The sequence below is a fragment of the Sturnira hondurensis genome, unplaced genomic scaffold (genome assembly GCF_014824575.4).
Source record: "Sturnira hondurensis isolate 20B ecotype Veracruz unplaced genomic scaffold, ASM1482457v3 Scaffold0006413, whole genome shotgun sequence".
Taxonomy (NCBI): domain Eukaryota; kingdom Metazoa; phylum Chordata; class Mammalia; order Chiroptera; family Phyllostomidae; genus Sturnira; species Sturnira hondurensis.
In genome coordinates, this window is record NW_028079044.1 from 25,171,336 (window position 1) to 25,195,607 (window position 24,272).

The 24,272-nt window shown below is 38.9% G+C and overlaps 1 protein-coding gene across 2 annotated transcripts in view; it reads right to left on the reverse strand.

Annotated features, from left to right (window-relative positions):
- The window catches only part of STK3 (serine/threonine kinase 3), a 249,686-nt gene that overhangs the window by 65,219 nt on the left and 160,195 nt on the right, over positions 1 to 24,272 (reverse strand). For both annotated transcript variants that reach the window (XM_037048259.1, XM_037048258.1), the window contains one exon: positions 12,563 to 12,755. In XM_037048259.1, coding sequence (XP_036904154.1) covers positions 12,563 to 12,755 — 193 coding nt within the window. The remainder of the gene's footprint in view (positions 1 to 12,562; positions 12,756 to 24,272) is intronic.

Here is a 24,272-nt window from a genome sequence, read left to right on the forward strand (position 1 = left end):
AAGAGCAGCAACATACACAGAACAGGAAGAAAAAAAATAAGATCTCAAAAGGTGCTTTTCTACTACAGAAAATAAAGTGGGGGAAACTTTAATCTTTTACAAAAATCTTCACAACAAAAAGTAAGATGGGTTGATATGCACTTCCTTTAGCAATAGGGACAGTACGGAAAGGCTGAAAATCAGATAAGTGCTCTTTTTTGCAATGAGTCAGAGATATAAAAGTCCAGTTGGAAATAAGTAGCGGCAGCAGAAAGGGATGAGGCTAACCAACCCTGGATTGACTTTTAAAAAAGAGGAAATGGGTACGAATCTCATTCCAGGAACCTACTTGTGCACCTTCAACAGCCTGTGCTGTTCCTGACTCTGCCGCTCTCAGGAGCGGCCCTTAGTGGGTCCCAGTGTCTCACTGGGAAAAGCTGTCCTTCCTCCCCTGAGGTGACAAGATGTTTCTAGTATAGGGAGGAGTGGCCATGTAACATATTTCTGGCCAATAACTCAAAAAATGAGGGTTTCTAGGAAAGCTCTATTTTCTTGATATAGGTACCGTCTGCTTCTTGCTTTTTCCTCTTGTCTGGAACGCAGATTTAATGGCTAAAGATCTAGCAATCATGCTGCAAGCAGGACGGCAAATAAAAATAATGCCCTAAAGACAATGTCGAAGAGAGGATCTCTGTCCAGTGACATGAAATCACTCTGCCCATGCAGGGCACTCTGCTGCGGGACTTCTTACTAAATGAGAAAATAAGTTAATCCTATTCTGTTTAATCACTGTTATTTGGATTTTCTGGTGTATATATAGCTACATTCGGTCCCTAACTGATGCATTTTTTACTCACAAGTGGAGGATGCAGGAATAGGTAGGAGCAGCTATCTTCAGTTTCACTACAGGAACACCCCAATCTGAAACCTGAAGTCCCCTGTTAGTGGTTTAATCATTGCTACATTTCAGGTACACTGTAGTCACAAGGGTCTTTAATAAGCTGACCTAATATAAGACTCTATGGCAAAATGCCTGTTGGGTTCTACACTCAAAACTTGGAAAATAACCCATTCCTAGGTTAGAAATAAACATTTTGTTATTTAAAATAAAAGAATAAAAAATTGACAAATAAAAGAAGGCAGTCTGTTCCACTATATTGTTCTTTTCAGATGACTTTAGAGTAAGATATGCTGGCACATAATTTTTCATTGAAATGTATGTGCTTATACCTACAAATATTTTCTAGTGCTTATTCTAAAACAGTATTAAAATTTAGAGTATATCTTTCTTACTCACAAAGAATTTTTAAAAACCTCTTTGTAAAAATTTCTAAGGAGGAATATAGGTTACATTTGTTTTAAAAGGTAATGGCAATGGGAAGTGGTGAATGCCCAGTAATATTTAACCACACAATATTAAACACATGCTCACATTGTGCAGTCAAGTCTCCAGGGAGATAGGTGCGTATCCACAGGAACAGAATGGCGAAGGGTTTTTCTGACTTACAATTTAGTTTTTAAAAAAGAGAAAGAGAAATAGTAGGCCCTTCAACAGGAGAGTGAAGCAAGAAATCTCAAGATAGCCATCACTGTCATATGTGGTTGTGGTTACTATAGTAAATTCTTTTTCTGTAAACAGAGAAAGAATAATCACAAAAAAATTAGCATCAACTTCTCCAGCTGCAGCTAAAGTCTGACTCTAGCTTATAAAATATATTTTTATTTTAATAATAAATGTAATTTCGAAATTACCTCATTTATCAATTTTATTCCCAATTCTTTCAACCACTTGCTATAGAACTAAAACCCCATTAGCAATAAAGAATAAAATAATCACCATGCAATTCTTTGTGCGTATGAAATTTTAAGGAAAAAAATTGTTTTCCCTTCCTTCACAACCTCCCCCACACATACAAGGAAGGCTAACCTTTGTGAATATAATACCGTCGGAAAATACGGCAGTCCACCCACAACCGTAAATGTTCCTAATCTGCAGGTCTCCTATGCAGATGAAATGTCTTAGTGGAAATTCAAATGCACAAAGGAATTTTAAAAAATACTTTAACAAAATATAATTTGTTTAGATTTTAATTTCTTAGCATGACTATCACCAAGATAGTCAAGTGTAGGGAATGAAGTAACAATCATCATTTTAGCATAAAATATTTAGACATCAAGGGGATTTATGAATATTACCTAATTTGTTCTTCTAAAAATATTTTAAGATGTGGGTGATCCACCTGATTAATGATCTTGGAAATTTGTCCTTTCATTTGTTGCCAAGAGGGTAATGAATAGATATAAAAAAACAGAACGTTAATACAGAAGCTACTGACATCAGCTTTTTCTTAACTTCCTCACACTGTATTTTAAAACAGACGAGGACAGAGACAACATGGAGAAGATCCAGAGGCTACTCATAAAAAAGATTAAAAGCTTAGAAAATAATACCTGTACAAAGGTTAAAGGGATTGAAATTGTGCAGCCAGGAAAAGTCCAAGGATATAATTTAGTAAGTATCCAAGTATATCTGAAGGGTTCTCCCACAGAAAATAGTGACCAGCTGTTTTCCATCTCCAATTAGGGCAGAATGAAAGGAAACACAAATTGAAGCCCAGGGATTTCAGTTAAAATAAAAGGAATGATTTCCTGTGTGAGTAATGAGCATTATAGCGGCCACTGTGTGTCTGTGGTAACCCTTTCTTCAGAGGCCTTTACAAAGAAAGTCAAATTTCCACTTGTACAAGGAAGACTAATACTTACATACTCGTCTGTGCTAGTAAAACAGGTACCCTAAGACCACAATAATCTACACTAACAGACCCGAGCTGGGTCGCAACATCATTAAACACTCCACAGACCAGGGGAACGCAGGCAGGCAGACCAGATTCAGTACCCACAAGTGACTCCAAACCACAGCAGCCACCGATTAGCACCTCTGTTGAGAAGATGAAGGGCTTCTAATGATGCGGTAATACTGCGGGTATTGGCACCCAGCTGCAAGTGGGGCCTGTAGTTTACACACTGTTCTCACCTTTACTGTTACGTGGACAAGATTAACATTACCAGTTAAAGACACACAATAGTGGTTCATGAAACAGAGGTAAGATCTCGGGAGAAACAGGACTGATTCTCCCTACATACTCGGCTATCCTGCTTGTTTCTTGGCATTTCAAGTCTATCCTTATTGATTTACTCCTTTGTCTCAAAGTTTTATAATTTAAAAAGAAGTTAATATTTCATGAACATTAAACATTATTAAGCATTTTACATTTGTATGCCGGTTCTTTTCTGAAATAGACTTTGGGAAAAAGATCTGAAGCAGAGCTGGGAGAGGCATTACTAAGCACAGAATGGAACACAAAACGCAGGTGTTGCTCCGAGCAAATGGTCTCCCACTGACTTGTCCAGGGACATGAGATGAACTGGGGAGCGGGGGTGTCTAATGGTTTGTCTTCCCTCCTTGCTCATCTCTCCTAAGCCCTTTTTAAATCAATCTAGAATCTACTTCCAGGATGATCTCCTAAAAATCTAAAGCAGATCTTAATTTGCCTTCTCTTACTAATTAAGTGAAACTACTTACATGTACTGTCTGAAACAAAACAACAAACTGTAATATATTTTTAAAATCACTGTTATAGGCATATGCAAAGAAGAACCTTTATAAATATGTATTCAACTTGAATTATTCACCCCAATATCTAATCAATGGAAAACACAGTTATGAAAGGTGGACAGAAGTAAACAATATGAAACTTAGACACAACCCACACTTATTCCTGCACCATTTGTGACCCAACATGGTCTCCACCGACTTCACCAGCCAGTTCCCTCTCTGCTAACCATGCTCCACTCTCTCTCTGTCTTTTCCAAATACTCCAGGTGCGTTCCAGGCACCGAGTAAAGCTGCTTATTTCCCTGTTCTAAAAAGTGGTTATCAGTCCTAGCTCCACTTCAGAAGTACTTGTAGACGTTTTTGCTTTGATTTTTGAATTATTTTTTAAAATAGAGATGCAAAGCCCTTCTCTGATCTGCAGAACCATCATCTCCAAGGGGCTGCTGCTGTGATGTACATTAGTGAGGTTAGTTCCACGAACCCCAAACTGGGGTTTTCCTTATAAATCAAGTCTGCTGCTCCAGCCTGTGGAGATCTCTAAAGATCCCGATTCTATCTCAGAAGGTATTTTTATTTTGCTCCACTTCATGTTGTTTGCAATTCTAATAGACTTCCATTCTACAGCTTCATCAGGTTTCTATAAAAAATGTTGAACTAGCCAGAGCTGAGGCCTATAGCACACAATGAGAACTCTGCTGTTGACGACAAGTTATTACTTCTTAATCCCGTGCCACTGCTTCTGGTGAGCCTTCTTTTCGTAGAGGCTGGGAAGCTCAACCCTGCATTTCCCAGAATGCCTTGCACTTCATCCTGGATAAGTGCACTTCTCCACAACCAGGAAAGCAAGAAAGGAGGGGGAGGCCCTGAGGCTGCTTCCTTAGTTATTTCCTTTTGCCAAGCACAGTAATGGAGACATAGAGTTTTCTGGGGTTTTTTTCCCCCCAACATCAGCATTTCAGCTGCCAGTCACCAGCCTCTCAGGTGCTACGGAACGGGTGCTGTGGCAGTTTCCTAATCCCTGCACAGCAACCGGGACTGAGATCACTGAGCTCAACAGTGCCAATGGCAGCCTCGGGAGTCACTGTCCTCCTGATTATAGCCCTAAGTAGTGACATTTAGGGTCACTCTGGGGAATTGGGGGAGTCATTCCTGGAGGACTAGCTTACACAGCCCTCTCCTGCAACCTTTCCATTGATTTTACTGATATCCCCTGCATTTCTGACTTAAATCTCTATATGTTTCAAATACCTAGAGTAGTTTCTGTTTCCTCCAATAATCCCCGACTGACAGGAGCCCATTTGGGTGTAACCATTCAACACTCAGAACTATCAACTAGGTCATACTACACTGCGTCCACAAGGGGACCATCAAAGGCCTTGTCAGATGCTTTTCCAAAATCCTAAAACACAAAATTCAAACCCTGCATTTCCTCTAATCTAGATGTTCAGCGATGCTGTCAAGAAAAGGAAATGACATTATTCTGACATGATTTGTTCCCACTAACCTAAGCTGACTTATAATGATCCAGGTCTCCTTTCCTAAAGAACTCACAGATGTTCTGGTTCCACCCCTTGCTACGAAATCTTCAACAAGTCATTTATCATTCCCCAGTCTCAGCCTCCTTAGTGGTAAATGGTAGTGACAATCCTACTTTGCAGAGTCCTTGTGAGGAGTCAAGAAATAATTAATGGGAATCTCTGAGCACAACATTTGGCCCATACTAGACCCTCAATTATTGACAGTTACAATCTAAAAAATTCACCTTTTCTCTCTATTCTAAAAAAAAAGTAAAATAAAATTTACTCTTTCATGCTCCCATGATACTTTCCCTATTTTCTCAGAGAGATATCAAATTTCACATATAATAGTTAGTTCTCTCACCTGCAACTTCTCACAATATACATTATTGGTCATACTCCTAGTCAGGAGACATCAGATCAGCTGACTGCTCCCTTATTGCCTCCTCATCTTGCCATTCAAATCACTCATATTTATGCTCGTGCTACTCTGTTCATTTTGGAGATGGTTATTCTCTACAGAATCCCCTGTGGCTATCCTAATGAATAAAAAGACATGCAGCAAGGTATCCGAGAAGGCAGGGAAAGGCTGGACCAAGAGTTTGCCTTGGGAAAAAAAGAACAGAGCTGTTTGGCAGCTCAGCATCTCCAGGCCCAGGAAGACCAGGCCTCCCTTGCCGTGTACTACAGGGCCAGGCTCTCCAGATACTCCAGCTTTCCAAGTTGCTGAAGGACAAACTGAGAGAGTATGTGGGGAAAGAGTCATCTTTACTGATTATCTACTGTATTTAGAGCATTCTGCTAGGTGCTTTATGTATTTACCTAAATCCGCACTTACATATGCAGACACACATACATCACTGAAGCTCAGAAAAGATTAAGTAACACAATTAAAAGTGGCCTGACTTTTAATCTCACACCATTTACATTATACCACATCATTTGTTCAGAAAACATTTAATGAACTCTTATTACTGTGCTAAGTATTGTGTGTTAAGCCAGTGATTTTCAACCACTTTCACCTCATGACACACATAAACTAATAACTAAAAATCTGCGGCACAAAAAAATGTATTTTTTGCCAATCAAACAAAAAAGTAGGTATAATTTTGACTTACAAAAGCAATCAAAGTGACTTAAAAATCTTTTTGAAACAATTTATTCTGATACTCTGTCATAAAAATAATACTCAAAATTATTTAAAACAATTTTTATTTATTGTTTCCCTCTAATTTACTTGCATTTAATATCTAATGAGATATCTGAGCTTGACATTGTTTTAGGATGCCTTTTCTGTGAGGTCAAATTTTGGAGAGGCATACTCTTAAATCGGAGTTTCCAGAGTTTCCAGCCACGGTCTATTTTTGTTGCTAGCATTATTCATTGCAGAAACACGTGATTCCCACAAATATGATGTGGAGAAAGGAAGCAGTGCTCCTACTGCTCTTTCTTGTAACACTGACAAATTCACTTTTAAGAGATAACCAAAATGAAGTAGAATCTGTTGCTGAACATTTAAGTTTTAATCCTCTGTCATTTCTTATGTCTGTTAACGTGTCCTCTTGTGTAATCTTTAATTTTGCCAATTTGCATGCACTTAAGACAAAGAGATGTCTTATACAGTCCAGGGATGATATGTCAGGTGAGGAAAAATATTTTTCAATATTTCTCCCAAGTAATCTTAAAGTTTGTAAAATTAAATTTCCATCCAGTTTGCACCTTTTGTTAGCTCCAACATTTCTACTACATTTTCTCTTTTGAATATTTCTTCCCAAAGCATTACTTTTTCTTTGGAAGTGTTAATTTTGTAGGTGCAAGTAAGAATATTTTCACAGTCTCCTTGCAAACTTTTATTAAGTGTGTTCAAAGATTAAAACAAATCAGCAAGAAATGCAACCTTACTGAACCAGAGCATAATTACCACTGAGAAAATCAGCTAACTCAGAGTGCTGAGTTGTCAAAAAAGTTAGAACTTCCTCTTTTAGTTCAGGAAATCTTGATAGAACTCGACCACAAAGTAACCACCTAATGCCTGTCTGGAGTAACAACTGTGTGTGAGAAGTTTCTTCCACGGAGGAACACGGTGCTGCAGACAACCGTGACTGTAAAGGCCTGCTTTTGCTACTGTTGAAAATTGGGATAGTCTCATCCAGTACTTTTTTCAGCTCAGGTACCAATGATTTTGATATGAGTACTTCTCTGTAGAGAAAACAATAGGTAAAAATAATTCTAAGATTCTTTTCTTGAGCCAGTGTAACAAATCCTTTTACACTTCTTGACACAAAGCAGGCAGGCACTCTCTGTGCAAATAAATACCAATGCAGGACCCCAAGACAAGTTCCGACAATTACAGTAATTACCAACAACATTGAAAATACCTTGGCCTTTCACGGCTTCTGGGAGTGGTCGATAAAATAAAAACTGTAATTGCTTCTTCATAAATAAATATCCTGAATGCTAGAACTTGAGTTTTGCCAGCGACATCTGTTGATTCATTCGGCTGAGTGAACGTATCTACTTTTTTTGTGTGAGATGTCATTTGCAACTCAATATCTTGGGACAAATCCGGAATGGTATTATCTGACATTGGAATTTTTAAAACCTCCTTTCATATTCTTCACCAAACATGATTTTTACAAATTTACAGCATGTGGGTAAAATTACAGATTCTGCAATTACGTGAGAGTTCATTTTTTATCAACAATTTCTGTGATTGTGTGACTCTCTTCTTGCGCTTTTTCTGATACCATTGAAAATTTAGTTTATCTTTTTCCTTTACTAGTCTTATCCAGCATAAGTCTTTTAATATATTCAACTGGCCTTTCACACTAGTGAGAATGTTTAGATTGCAAATGTCTTTTTAATATACTTGGAGCCAAAGCTTGGTTTGCTCATTTTTCACCACAAACTACACATGTAGGGCATGGCGGATTTTCTTCACTGGACATAAAGCCAAATGACAAATAATTTTTGTCCTAATGGTGAGCAACAGTTTCTGATTTTGCTTTAGAAGGACCAGTGCCAACAAAGGTACTAGACGAGGTACCAGCTGTGGATGTGCTGGGCAGAGCAACACTCAACATACCAGCATCACATTTTCGCTGTCTTCTAAGTTTCATTCTTTTCTTAGAAGTTTGCCCATGTTAAATGGAATGCTATTGCCTAAAACTAAAAAATATATATAAAAAATTACTCATATGAGTCGAAAGAAAATATGGGCATTACTCAAAATTATCTGTGATACACTTCTCAGAAGTTCAAAACTAAACCACTGAAATGAAATAAATCTTACACAATTTAAACTGTTTCACCATCTATACATTTGTATGCATATAAACTGAAAACTTCAGACACACAATAAATCTTGGCACTAAAATGCTACACGTTTAGAAAAACTCATTGCAAGGACGGGTGGGGAGCCCACCCAACCAACCACTGGATCCTCCATGGGAACTTTCAGACTATAGCTCAGACCTGGGGAAGGGAAAGAGTCCTGGCCACGTGTCCAAGTAGCTGCAATGTCCCGAGCCCTGCCACAGAGGTTGTGTTTTAGACAGAAAACACAGCTGAGCCATAAAATGTGTCATTTATAATGAAAAAAAATTCTGCGGCACACCAGTTGAAAATAGATGTATTAAGCACTGAGAATGCAGTGGGGAATAAACAGATAATCACACTGAAATAGGCAATTATAATACAGTGTGACAGTTGCTATTCAGAACAAAAGCTTGAAATGAGATGGTTGCCTACGGGATTGGCAACCCTAAGGGGTCAGTAGAAGAAGCAAACCGCTTAACTGAACCTGAGAAGATAAATATAAATTAGCTCAGGAAGCAGGAATCTAACCAGAGGGAAGTACTGGGCAGCACAAAACAGATGGGTTTAGGCAGTATAAAAGCCCAAACGTAAGGATGAGTATTTTAAGATCTGGGCAGGTAGAGGAAGGAATAGTGAGACCTGAGAACAGAAAGGTAAGCAGAGACCAGAGAATATACTGCCTTTTATGCCCTGTTGGGCTCCACACTAAGCAATGGGGAGTCACTGGAGGGCCAAGAGCAAAGAGACACATGATGAGGTCCACGGGGAGGGGAGGGGACCAAGACTGGAGGCAGGGCATCAATTAGGAAGCCTGAGACTCGATGTTAATTCAGTGGGGATAAGGGAAGAGAGAGAAGTTAAGATTCACTCTAATGGCCCTGTTTTACTCCAAATTCCGTATTTCAAACACCTATACAGCTTCTTCAATTCTCACATAACATTTAGTTATTTTCCTGGAAGTAGAAAGCAAGGCCATCTACTGAAACTGAGGGGCGAGGTGGTGAGAAGAGATTTAGCAGCGGTTAGAGTAGCCACTCTGCAGAATGAGAAGTTGCTGAGCAGAGAAACAGGCCTGCGGGAAAGTTCTGAGGGCCCAGGCCGAGCCGACAGACCTGAACTGGAGGTCCTCATCTGCACATGTGCGAGACTGTCTCCATCAGCAATCAGCAGCCACAGCGAAGATGCAGAGCAGATGGACAAACAGATTGATCCACAGTCATATTTTGCCAGGAGAGGGAGAAAAGAAGGCCAATAGGGAAGAGGAAGTGAGGATATAAAAGAGTAGCGAAAGCCAAGAAACACAACCTCTAACCTGACTGGAGATTGCAGCTCACCTGAAAGCAACAAAAGACAGCCCCTCTCCGGACAAGAGCACCAACCCAGCTGCAGCCCCGCAAGACTGGGAAAGTGCTCCTCAGAGACAGAGTGAAGCAGACCTGAGCTGAACAAGGCAGAAGGCTCCATCCAGTCTTCTCTTTGCTGAAACAACTGTTCTCCCAGAGTCACCCACAAAGAAGTAATTTCTACGGCCTCATCAATTCGATGACCAACCTACTTATACCCACTGTCAACCATTCACAATTCCAACTGACATACACCAATGTGGATAAAGTAGAGATCCGTGGGTATCAATATTTGCAATTGCTGGACTGTGAAAGATCTTGGCTGGACAGCTGAACTCTGGCCACAGATGGACAATGAGGAGCCCGAGAGAGATGTGAATGGAAAGAATGGAAGGCGGAGGGAAAATAATGCTACCACTGATGAAAACAGACTGGAGAGTTCTTCTTGGGACATGCCCTCAAAGCCCAGGCCATTGTTTTTTTTAACAGATCAAATTTTTTAAAAAGTCATCACTTTTCTCTACTTTCCTTCAAAAGATTTTTTAAAATAATTTTGCTTCCTACAGTCAAATCAACACACTTCCAGAAGTAAAGAAAATAGGTTTGTAGTTTCTACCTTCATGGATAACAGTATAAAGACTACGAAAACAGCTTATATCAACAGGAATATTGAATCAGGCAATGTGTCTGAAACTGTGATAAAAAAGGTGATGGAAATCAGAGCCCTCAGCACACAATACAACATTCTAGATATTTATTTATTTATTCATTTATTTATCTTTGGAGGGGAAGGGAAGGAGAGGAGAGAAATATCAATGGTTGCCTCTCATGCATCCCCTGCTGGGAACTAGCCTGCAACCCAGGCATGTGCCCTGACTGGGAATCGAACCGCGATCGTGTGGTTCGCGGGCCCGTGCTCAATCCACTGAGCTACACCAGCCAGGGCTACATTCTAGATATTTAAAAAATTAAGAATATACTGGTATAATCTCTCTAGGGAACAAAAATCACTAAAGACACATTGAGGCTTTGACTGATGTGACATAACCTGAGCTCATACCAACGAATCTAAGAAGTTTTAAAAAAGATTTTAAAGATACGAGAGATACGAGAAAGCACTCAATGACCTAAATAGTCTGCTGAGAGTCATACATAAAAGAATGCTATCAGCTTGTGGAAAAATGATCTGTCTTATGATAGGGTCTTCTTATGCATAGAGCATATGACTGGTACCACAAAACTACCTGGCTTTGGAGGCCCCAGGACCATTCAATACAAGTGGGTAAGTATGTTAGGGAGGCAGAAAGCCTGCCCTAGTCGGGAGCCTAGCTGGAAATCAGGAAATCCAAGTCTTGGGCTGTTTTCCAGAGCAAAGTCTCAGAAGGCACACCAGTTGTGGGATATAGAAAAATTCATTACCTTCCACCTCCCTGGGGTTAACTATACAGCAATCTGTCTGCATTTTGGGTTTCATGACCTTCTCTTTCAAAAACACACAACCGTAAGGGGCTATATGCTAGGAAGTATAAAGAGTGCAGCAGCAGTGAGCTAAATGACTTAATACTACGCAGGTAAGATGTATCAAGCAGTCTAACAGGATGAGTAGAAAAAAGAAAGAGGCAAAAACAACAATGAGAACAACAAACAAAACACAAAGAAACAAACCCCCCACAAACGTCAAAGAAGAAACTCCTACCGATATCCATTTTACAATACCAGCAAATTGATAACTTTCTAGGCTCTACAATGCAAAAAGCCATGTGATATGCTTCTGCTCCGCCTAGAAGCAGTCCTATGCAGCAGAGAACTGCCTAGTGCTGAGACTCTGACGTTGACCACACATGACTGGAGTGGTGGGGGAAGGGAACGGTCAGTAGGCATGAGGAGGTAATTCATCTGTTTTTGCCTGTAACTGAAATCACAATGTCCTACATCATTAACTGCAATCTCAGAAGGATATATATATTTATATACACATACGTGCGCTCGTCTGTGAGACTATTTCTATCTCCATCACTCTGTAAGCAACGGGCATCAGAGAGAATGTCTTAAGCGTCATTCTGGCCCGTGCAGCAGCCCTGGAACTGTGCCTCACACATGACAGGCAGTCGTAAATATGCAGTAACATGAATTTTATACATGAGTATCCTTGTCTCTTAATCCTTATTTCTAGTGTTTCTTTTTGTCCCACCTCAGCCCTTATTTTCTCTCACCTGCACCCTGTGTCACAGTAGTATAACTGATAATTTAGACAACATGAAAAAATATTACCGGTATGTTGCATTTCCTGGAACGAAACTTTACGTTCACTCTTTCATTGGAAAAGTAAATGTTAGAAACACTATCTTTTTATCTGTAAAATATTTTACAAATTAAATTAAGTTATGGGTTAGTATCCTTCATCAAAAAAGTTCCATAACCCTAAGTTAGAGGTGTGCTACTTTTTACTATATTAAAAATATATTTTTAAGATTTTTTATTTATTTATCTTTAGAGGGGAAGGGTAGGAGAGAAGGAGAGAAATATCAATGTATGGTTGCCTCTCATGCATCCCCTGCTGGGAACTAGCCTGCAACCCAGGCATGTGCCCTGGCTGGGAATCGAACCCTGATCGTGTGGTTAGCAGGCCCATGCTCAATCCACTGAGCTACACCAGGCAGGGCTTGTTAAACAAAGCAAAGAAACAAAAATTTCCACTGCTGGCTAGAAAAAGTAATACAGAACTATCCTGGTTTCTACAGAAGTGTAATTTCAAAATAGTTAATATTCAGTGGGAAAAAGCCACATACTTTTCATAGTTCCATCTTCTTCTTCTTCATCCTCACTGTTTATCACCATGGTCCCCAGGTCGGACTCTAACATTGTGCTGTTGTGTTCAATCATGGTCTGGGCCCCTTCACTCATCGTGCTCGTGGCCCGCATTGTGCCCACACTCTCTGAGCTTGTCTTCACCATGGTGTGGGAATCCAGTTCATCTTCATCCTGCAAACAAAACACTTCGATGAAGGAAGACTTTTCTAAGACAGCTGGATTTCTTAACTCTTAATCATCGCACTAGCATAGCAATGCACCCATAAAGACATTTTTTCCACTGCTCAAAACAGTTTTTGAGCTTGCCGATGTTAATGCCTTTTATTGCTTCTGCCATTTTTTGTTTCACCTCTTCAACGTTGGCAAAATGTTTTCCTTTGAGTCTGAGTGTTTTTGCCCCTCTCCCCATATGCTAGTGCAATGGTTAAGAGTTTAGAAATCCAGCTGTCATTTTTCATCCAGGGACACAAAAAAAAGTCGCTTGGGGAGAGACCAGGTGAATAGGGAGGATGGGAAATGGGGTCATGCTGTTTTTGGTCAAAAACTGCTGCACATTCAGTGGATGTGGGCAGGTGCACTGGTAAACCACCCATCATGCAATGGGCAAACATGTTGAAAGAGTGTTCAAAAAATCTATTCACTGAAGAGGAACACAGCCTCTCACAACACCACACTGATACAGATGGGTTCTTAGAACACTCCCCTAGTGGGGGAAGCCTGTATTACAAGGGTTCTGCCCTCCAGAAGATAATTCCAGTTTTTGGGGGTCCCCCCTCATATTATATATTTTTATTATATTTTAATAATGAAAAAACTACTATTACCACCAGATTTAATATAAGGATACACATACCAATGTTATCATAAGAGCTAAAGTTATCTCAAATACCCTAAAACTTTAGATAATTAAAGCAACAGAAATTGATGAAATGGAAGGCTGCTAGCTATCTTTAAAATAAGAATTAAAATAAATTATCAACAAATACAAAACAAAGAATATAGTGTGAAAATACACAAATAAAAGAAAGCACATTAAAGTCAGCACATGCTGGCACTATTCTAAGAGCCATAAGATAACCTTACACAAAGGCCATTACTTTTATTTAAAAATGTGATAAATATACATAACATACAGTCTAATATTTAACCACTTTTCAGTATATAGTTCTATGACACTGAGCACATGCAGTGTCGTGTAGCCATTACCTACACCCATGATTCTATGACACTGAGCACATGCAGTGTCACGTAGCCATCATCTATACCCATAATTCTATGACACTGAGCACATGCAGCGTCGTGTAGCCATCACCTACACCCATTTCAGTGCACCCAGGACTATTTCATCATCCCAAACAGAAACTCTGTACCCTTTGAAAAATAACCCCTCAGTCCTCCCTTGCCCCAATACCTGGTAACTTCTACTCTACTTTGCCTCACCATGAATTGGCTTTTTTAGGTACCTACATGATTCTATAAGTAGAATCATACAACATACGGCCTTTTGTGTCTAGCTTATTTCACTAAGCACAATGCTTTCAAGGCTCATCCATGTTGTAGCATGTACCAGCATTTTTTCCTTTTTAAGGCTGAATAATATTCCATTGTATATATTTATACCACATTCTGCGTATCCACTCATTTTTTGATATTAGGTTGTTTACACCTTTTAGTTATTGTAAATAATCTGTTATTTAAATCTGTTATTTACAATAACAGATTACTGTAAGTAAATTGTTATTATAAATAGTGCTGTTATGAACACTGGTATACAAGTATCTATTCTGAGTCCCTGCTTTCAATTCTTTGGGGTCTATACATAGAACTGCAATTCTGTACCCCATGGTTAATTCTAGGTTTAATTTTTTAAGGAATTGCCCAGTTGTTTTCCACAAGGCTACACCACTTTACACTTCCACCACCAGCGCACAATGCTACTATTTCTCCACATCTTTGTCAACACTTATTATATTCCATTTTTTTAAATAATAGCCATCCTGATGAATACGTGGATTATGTGCATTTCCGTAAAGACAAGTGATGTTCGGCACCTTCTTATACAGAGAAGTATCTATTTGAGTCCTTTGCCCATTTTGATATAGGTTATTTTTTGTCATTGTTAAGTTGCAGGAGTTCATTATACAGTCTGGATATTAATCTTGTAAGTATTTCTCCCCATTTTATGGGTTTCTGTTCATTCTTTGACAGTTCCTTTGATACACAGAAGTTTTTAATTTTGATGAAACCCTATTTATCTGTTTTTCTTTTTCAGCTTACACTTCTCTTGTCATATCCTAGCCATTAGATTTTCTATGCAAATTCACAGAAGAATCAAGTCAGTAATATAAATAGGAACACAAGATAGTCTTTAGAATGTTCACCAAAAGATCAAGTAGAATGGGACAAAAAGATAAACTAACAAACGTCTGAGACCAAACAATCCACTATTTTGAAAAGTTTGATCGGGAACTGAAATTTGTTTACACCTATTTCCACTCTGACAGGGCCAACGCGCAGAAACGGAGAACGGGAACTTCCACGCTGCTCTCGGTGCCTGACAGTGCTCTTCCTGATCCTACACAACAAATCCAGCCCTGCTGTCTCAGTCTTCTGCTCTTCTCTCACGAGCTTCTCTCTTTTAGAAACAAGATTTCTTCATTCTCACGCCTTTGACTAATGTGTTGAGGACTCCCAAATCCTGGAATATTCCGACTTTACTATCTAAATACTTAATGATGTTTAAAACTCAACATTCCCAAATCAGATACCATTTTCCCATCCCTTTAAACCCTCCTGTCTGTCTCCATCCCTAACAACCACCGCCACAAAGAACAGTACTCTCCATTAGCTATCTGAGAGAAAATGTTCAATGTTGTCTTAAATTTATTCTCTTTTATCTCCTATATGTAGTCAAAAAATTCATCTTAAAAAATGCTTTCTCTCTTCCATCACTTCTTTTCTATTCCCATTGCTATTGAGTAAATTCCCTATTACCTCATGCCTGGCTTACTGCTGCTAAAGCTTCCTGGAAGAGTCTTTCCCACCTTGACCTTCTAGAGCAAGAATCAGACAAGTTTTAGTTCAGATCCTGGCTCCAATCACTTACTATGCATAATACCTTTCAGGCAATCTATTTACACTCTCTGAACTTTAGTTTCTTTCATTGGTGTTTCCATGATTGAGTGAGAAAAGGTATGCAAAATGCCCGCATACTACTAGGGACATGGCAGTTTCATACCTACTTCAAAGTACACATATTATACTAATCCTCCTTGAAAACTCTGTGTATCATAACATGTCCTTCTACTGAAGAATCTTTAATACTCCCACTTCTTGCCCTGGCTGGTGTGGCTCCGTGGATTGAGTGCTGGCCTGCGAACCAAATGGTTGTGGGTTCGGTTCCCAGTCAAGGCACCTGCCTGCATTGTGAGCCAGGTCCCCAGTTGAGGAGGAGTGTGACAGGCAAGCACACACTGATATTTCTCTCCCTCTTTATCTCCTTCCCTTCTCCTCTCTCAAAATCAATTAATAAAATCTTTTTAAAAATACTCCCAGTTCTTGCCTGTATTAAAAGTTAAAACACTTCTGACTAGATTTTATTGACCTCTATGTTATTTTATCAGGCAAATCCTATTTACCCATTGTTCACATACCTTGCAATATAGTCAGGCTGACTTTATCTGAGTCTCTAGCTACAAAAAACCTACATCATGCTATGTTCCTTAAGTCCTTCTCTTTACTCTTCTCTTCTCTACCCAGAATGCTCTTTCCTCTAAATTTGTTTTACTTAAATCATACCTAGTCCCAGATAGAGTATTCAAGCCCTGTCCAAAAAGTATCCAGCCAGTAATATGGAAAATAGAGGCATTTATTGAAGAAGATACAAGATACAAGAAACATCATACATAGGACAGTGACTCCTCAGTCCCCTTCAAAGTAGCACCTTGGGACCTCACACAGTTTTCTCAGTTGTCATCGACAGCTTCATCATATTTTCCTGAATCTCATCAATGGTCTCAAATCTCTTCCCTCTCAAAGGTGATTTTAGTTTTGGGAAAAGCCAGAAGTTGCAGGGCACTAAATCTAGGCTGTACAACCTGGGTGATTTGATGTTTCACCAAAAAACTCTGCACAAGATGTGAAGCATAAGCAGGCGCACTGTTGTGATGAAGCTGCCAATCACCAGTTGCCCATAGCTGAGGCCTTCTGAATCGTCCGAATAGTTTCCATGGAGAAATGGTCAAGCTTAATGTAAAATTTGATGCAGACTCACTGCTCTACTTGCTCAGTCATTTTTAATGCAACAGCCACGAGGTACACAGGCTCACTCAATGTCATCTATTACCCCCACTGGCAATTACAGTTAAGTCATCGTTGTTCACTCGTTCATGTGCACTCCAGTCCACTCTCCTTGGCTGCCAGGTTACACTGATGCTACACAAACTGTTCTCATTATATTAACAATGGCCAGACTTTCTCCAGACAGACCTCATATATTACCTTCACAGCTAATTCAGTTTTTATTCATTGTCCTCTTTCTCAAACTTTTGTAGAATTATAATCTGCATTACATACTTTTGCATTTAAATTTATGATATTATATTGTAACGGTTTTGTAAAATCTTTTATAAATGTGAGCACCTTATGAATAAGAATGCCTTCCAGCACTTCTGAATCTACAAACGTGTTTCATTCAGTAGTCCATCATAAAGTAAACATTCATTATATATTTCCTTTTTTACAGAATTATAAAATCTGGGACCTTTAGTAATTCAAACTCTCATTTTTTTCCTGAAAAAAACTGAAGCCCACAGAAAGTAAGAGACTTTCTCCAAGTTACACACCTACTTAAAAGTAGAGCTGGAAAAACAAAAAAACTGTACAACTGGGACTCAGAAACTAGTTAACTTTCATAGTCCATTATCCCACAAAACACAGGCACTTACTTACATTTAAATTTTGATCTACTTGAATGCTTAAGTTAGAGGTTCAGGCTCACAATTTTAACAGCTTATGTCACTAGCTCCTATTCCCAGAGTCCCGTACAAATTATTAGGTCCATTCTAGTCAAAGCCACGATCTTCTCTCAGTTGGTCTATTAAAACAACCTCCTAACAGTTTTCACTGCTTCCAACCCTTGCCCCTCTTTAGTCTCCCACGCAAAAGGCAGATTGATCCTTTCAAAAGACAAATCACATCGTGTTACTCTCCTGCACTTGGCCTCCTGTCACACTTACAATAAAACCCAAAATCTTTATCATGGCCAAATGTGATCTGGCCCAGTAACATCTGCCAATCCCATCTCCTATCACATTCTTTCTCACTCATCGAGTCCCAGCCGTGCTGGCTCTGTTGCTAGTTCTTGAGCATTCTAAGCATGTTCCTCCTCAAGCTTTTAAATTGGCTAATCTCTCAGCCTGGAATACTTTCAATCAGCTTGATCCTTTTCTTAAATCAAGTGTCTCCTTAGATGTCACCTCCTTAGTGAAGCTTTTCCTGACCATCAATCTAAAGTTGAAGTCTCCATCATTCTTTTACCCTTCTGTATCCTGTATACCCTGTATCTGGCCGTCTCCACTACTCGAACGTAAGCTTAATAAAAGAAGAAGACTTTTTTTCACTGAAGAATCCACAATGCTTACAACATTTGCACATAGTAGGTACTTGACCAAAATTTATTTAATGAATCAATTTATATTTTCACTTATTAATTCATTAAATGAGCACTTATTGCACATTTACATGTTAAGTAATGAACCAGGCATTGAGATACAAAGACAAATTAGAAACAGTTTTGCTCATTTTGCTTTTTTAAGGAGTTTGAGGTCAAAGAGAAACTGACTGACAGGTGAGCGATAGATTATAAGGTATTTTGTTAAGTTCTGTAAGAAAAGTGTTGGCAAGTATAATGGAGTAGCAGGCGCAGAGCCTCTGGCTCCGCCTTTAAAAAGTGAAGAAAGCTTCACAAACGGCGTTAACCCTAAATTAGATCTTGAAGGATGAGTAGACTCATCCTTCTGCTCCTTCTGCTGAGAAGGTATGTAACATACACACATAAATCTGGGAGGGCGCTCTGCAGTACCAAGTTCTTTGTACTATAGAGCTACACTAGACATCCCTTCTCAGCTCAGAAACAAGAGACTGAATTAGGTGGCATACTTTTATATTGCCATAGCACCTTGTGCTTTTACGCTAATCGTGTACTTATGACACAACACTGTAACTGTCTAGGTATCTGACTTGTCCAAATCTCCCATTAGTCTCTAAAACCTGCATGGGCACTAAGCAGATCTTGTTAACACTTACATTCCTGGGACTCACTCATTCCAGGCCTTGTTCTCATGACATCAGCTATTGAATGTTCAAGCCCCATTAGGAGGTGGTGCGGAAGCACAGAACTAAGGACAGTGTCATCCGAGGTTCTAGTGTAGAACTTCATTTAAACCAACTTATTTTAAAATGTAGAATGGCTACCTGAAGAAACTTTGGGAGGAAAACAACACTATTAACTATAGTTACAGTTCACCAGTCATCTAATGATGATAAAAAATTGTTATCACCATAGTGTGACAACGATGCTAAGGATTTATTGTAGGCTATTCCCGTTTTATCCTCTTATTAATCCTGTGAGGTATTACAATCCCCATTGTACAAATGATACACCTGAAGTTCAAATGGGCTTAACAATTTGTCCGAGGTCATACAACAAGTAAGTGAAGGAGCAGGGATTCTAACTCAGTCATTCTAATTCTAAAGCCCAAGATCTAACTTCCAATTGGATGAGGCTCTTAAATCACCTTCACAAGCATTTCTCAAGTCTAATTTAATTTATATTGCAGATTATCTAGAGCATGTATCATTTTGTTAAGTTAAAAGATGAAGAAGCCATGTACGTACATAAACTGATTTCTACTTGGTCAAAAAGTTAATTTTAAAAAAGATGGGATTCTTTCTTTCCAGCAGATCCCACTGAAAAGGAAGGGGGGAGGGAAGTTGGTTTTCTGTTTGTTCTTTTTAAAATCTACTGCTGGTTTAATATCTTATTTTATCGTGGTTACAACCAGTTTATTCCCAAAACACTAAATCTATTTTTATATGTGTGAGTCATTGTCTTTCATCCTTGTGAGATTCAGTGCTGTGACCACTAAACTTAACAAGAAACATACATCTGGTTGGTGTGAAATAATAAAGTTTTCTATATTCAACGTTAGAGTTGAGTCTACAAAGGGATAACGAAGCCTGCACCTCTGGGTCACACAATTGGCTTGGGTTGTCTATAAAATTGTAAAAACATTGAATCAAGTTTGGAAGGGATCGCTTTTACTATTTATTATTTTACTTGCATAGTCACTTTGCTAATGGATGCTAATCTAATTTACAAATTGATGGTAAAAAAAAGGCAATGAAAAAAGTAGTGAGCACTCAATTCACCGATGAGAGGATGGCACCCAAACCGTAATTAATGAAGTACAGGTGGAATGAGAACTAGTTTGCATGAAATTAGAAAACTCATTTGGTGATATCACTAAAAACTCTTCAGCAACACTTTTTACCTTTTAAAAATCATTAACTGTGAAAATCTTGCTATTTTACATTATTGTGAAAATTTCAGCTGATGCTTCTTACATTTTTCTATTAAAACAGAAATTTACAGTGTTTTTTAAATGCTATACTGCACTGCGCTGTGTTGTCCCTCACAGAAGAGCAGAAGGAAAACACGTTGACACTTTATAGAAAAGGTCTGCAGAGCAGATGCTTCCCGCTGCGGAAAGCAGCCCGTTCCAGGAAGGACTACAACAGCACTTGCAATCAGTGCTCATCATTGGCCAGGAATGCAAAGCAGAGCACTGATGATAATCCAGGTTATGAATCACAAAATCCACATGGAATACAAATATTCGAAAACATTATTAGGAAATCCTACTCCACTGCTAAGACAGATTTATGCCTATGATAGTCTTAGCAATAATCAGAGATTTGTACTAGGTACCTTTACATTTGCAATGCCTCCTACCTTAAAACACTGGCAGCTGCTATTCGTCTAATTTTAAGGATAGTTACACAAACACTTCAGGAAGCATTTGCCATTTGAGATCGTGCAACTGTTCCTTAAATCATTATCTTTCTAATTGGAAATATCCTAATTATTTTATTTCTCTTCTTGAAATAACATTAAATACACTTTTATTGCTAATACAATTACATAACAGCACATTATCAGTATAGAGCAGTGATTTTTCAACCAATGTGAGAATTTTTAAAACATGCAATATCTGTCTGTTTAGTCAGGGGCACTGACCTCTTTTTCCTTAAACTGTCAAACAGAAATAAACAACAACAGCCAACACAACAACAGCCATCAGGTGTGAATGCCCTGTCCTGAACCATAAATATTAAGGTTGTATAACAGAGTTGCATCTTACTGGTCACACTGTATAATAAAAGTGTATCTGGATGGTTAATTCTTGATACCAGAAGATTTTGTACATAAGCACAGGCACTTGACTTTTTAAAAAAGTGACTTCAGAGCAAAAGGGATAGGTAAATGCTGTTATTATTTTTGTCTTTGTAAATGAATCAAGATTATACCTAATTTTTGGTCAGATAGGCAAAAAGTATATTTTTTGGTGTACCACAGAATTTTAGTAGTTTCTGTGTGCCACGAGATGAGAAAGACTGAAAAGTGCTGGTATACAGCACTGATCTTAATGGCTCTGATTCAACTAGACAATTCTACTGAGTCTGCTACAGCATAAACACATCTTTCAGCAGAAAAATGAATGTGTAAGATACACATGAACCAATCCCAAACATTTGCGATATTACAGTGGTCTAGATGATTCAGAACCTCTTAAAAGAAGCCAATCAAGGATGGCACGGACAGCAAGCAAGGACTAACAAATGCGCTACAAATGCGTAACTGAGCTTTCAGTGTAAGAAGGGAACTCCGCAAGGGCCCTTAACAGAGCTGAGAACCAGAGTGAGCATAAGCTACGCCTGGCCTCAGGGCTGCCTGAGAGGCATGTTGATAATGGGGCATCTCTTTTAGTGGGTAAAGGGGAACAAGAGGCCCATTTGGGGTTCTCTGCAAAGCAGCGCTAAAACCGCTACAAAATGTTGGGGATCTTGAAGGTCTACATCTGCCTCACCTGGGGCTACAGGAGAAGAGGAAGGGTGCTCCCCTTTAGAATGCACAGACATGGGTTTGGGCTTTCTAACATGACTCACAGCCTGGGGAACCCCGTGTTGAGAAATGAACCTGATGCAGGCCCAGGATAGAAGCACCCTGGTGCCTGATATAAACAAATAAAAATCCACCCTAGAGGGACTCGACCTTTACACCCAGAACCCACATCACTCGGAGACAAAATCCAGCTAAACTTAAGCTCACAATCCAAAAGATAAACAATGAATAAACAAGCTACCGAGAAAGGGCAGAAACAAGAAACAACAGAATTAAGATTCCCTTGCTCCTTAAAATTAAGTTCGTCCCCTTAGAAAGCTGGATCTTTCTAAGATAAAGATTTCTAAGAGACAAATAGGAAACAATAGACAGTGGCGATCAAGATTTAAAAAAATAAGCACCAGGCTAGAAACATTCTGGGCAGAATGGAAAGCAGTGAGTTTGACCGCATGAAGGGATGACCTTCCAGAGAGCTTTCAAAAGTGGGAGGCAGCATAAACTGCTTGGCAGAAGAGTGGCAGGTACCGTGGAAACTGAGGGATGAATCAGAGAAGCTCAGAGACAGAAAGACTGGCATCAGAAGGTCGTTACTGAAACCCACATGTGAGGTAATTAAAGCCTATACTAAAAAGGGTCCAATAGAAACAGAAATGCCAAGTCAAATCTGAAAGCAATCATGAAGGAAGAATCAAACCATTCTAGGGACTTGCTGGACAAATGTAATGAATCAAAGACAATTCCAGTATTATGACCCTAAAGAGACCAAACTGACTGTAAAGAGAAAATGATCAAAGATTCTAATTTTAGACAATGATGACAAAATAGACAATGCCAATTATTTATAACCAAGAAAATGACTTAATGAAATTTGCTTCTTCAGCATACAATAAAGGCACTAAAATCTAATTATTAATTTGTGATGAAAGAGTCAGAGAAGACATCAACAAAGCATATGCAATGCAACCTTAAGGAAATGAGCACAAAACTGGAGAAAACTGCGGCAGAAACAGTTTACTCTTCTCCCTGCGCATCACCAAATTAAGGGTTGCTAATTATGCTAACACGCTAACCCGTGTCAACAAGTACATCCTAATTATTACTTGAAATAAAAAAGGCAAAAATCAAAGGGTACTACTGTACATTTCCTTGTATTCCTCACACCATGGAAGAGCCCTACATGCCATTAAGCTAATAATGCTCTCTTGTAAAGAACGGTGAAACTGTTGGCATGACCAGCTTTATTCTACTCCCACAGAAGGTAAAGGAGCGCAGCTGTCATACACCCTGCAGTGTCCACTGTTCTTGTGTTACAAGTGAAAGGCCCACAGGAGGACCAACGAGTTAACTCTTGTCTCTGTACCACATTCAACCCAACTGAGCTCAGAACTACTGAGAAAACACCAAAAATATTCTCCTTCAAATAGCTGCTCCTAAGTACAGCTTCAATGTCTGACAAACTGAGAATAGTAACAAACTACCCACCAATTAAAAATTACTGAGATTTGCAGTATCTGAAAATCTGTACAAAGAATGAACTCTTCTCCTTGTTTTAAGTTGGTGGTCCTTCTATCTCACCGCAAAAGCAGCAGGGGAGCTTACACAGCTGCTGACTTTGACGTACCTGTCCCTAACAAACAGAAACTTCTGTCTCCAGAGACCCTAAGTTTTCGCATGTTCACAGGCATGTTTTAAAATTACATCAAAGCTTTCAGAATCTCCAAAAGTCATAAAAGACTCGTTCACTAGTACAACTGGCTGAAATGGTGAGAAGGTGTGTGGGCAGCACTTCAGAGGCTCCACGAGGCAAGACTGCACACGCTCTTGATGCTCTTGACGTTATGTTAAAAACTTCCAAACAAAAGATTATCTTACACCCTGTGTGCACAATACCGATGGCAACAGAGTAAGTCAAAAGTAAAAGCAACCTTAACCATGGCTTTTCTTTCTTCTCTGACAGCCAAAGCATGTCAAAAGATGAACAAAATATAAAGATCATGAAATCAAATATTTTAAAATAAAAGTGACACCTTTAAAAACTGTGTGTTGCAAGAAGTTTATAAAAAATCCACAAGAGGGCACCAAAGACAAAAGACTAGAACAAGTAAATCTGAGCCTTACAGAGATCAAACAGGTTCATAAAATAGGTTATTTACTAACACATTATCAATACCTTTCAGAAACATACTAGTGGATGCTGACTTTTAAAAAACTGATATACTTTAAAATACCATAACCACTGCCACGTCATAAGCTGCATTTTTAAAGAAGCAATATTTATGATTCCAGGAGCATGTTGCCCATATTCAGTTACTTCCCCCATGACTTGCATATAATAGGAACTCGATGACCAGTTGTTGATCCCACAAAACTGACAGGAACTTACAAGAAGAAATATCAAATATTCATATTACTTTTCCATTGCATTCTAAAGTGATTTTATATAAAAAGATTTATAATTATAGTCTTATGTTCCTAGAACAAATATAACTAACAGCTAATTTGTC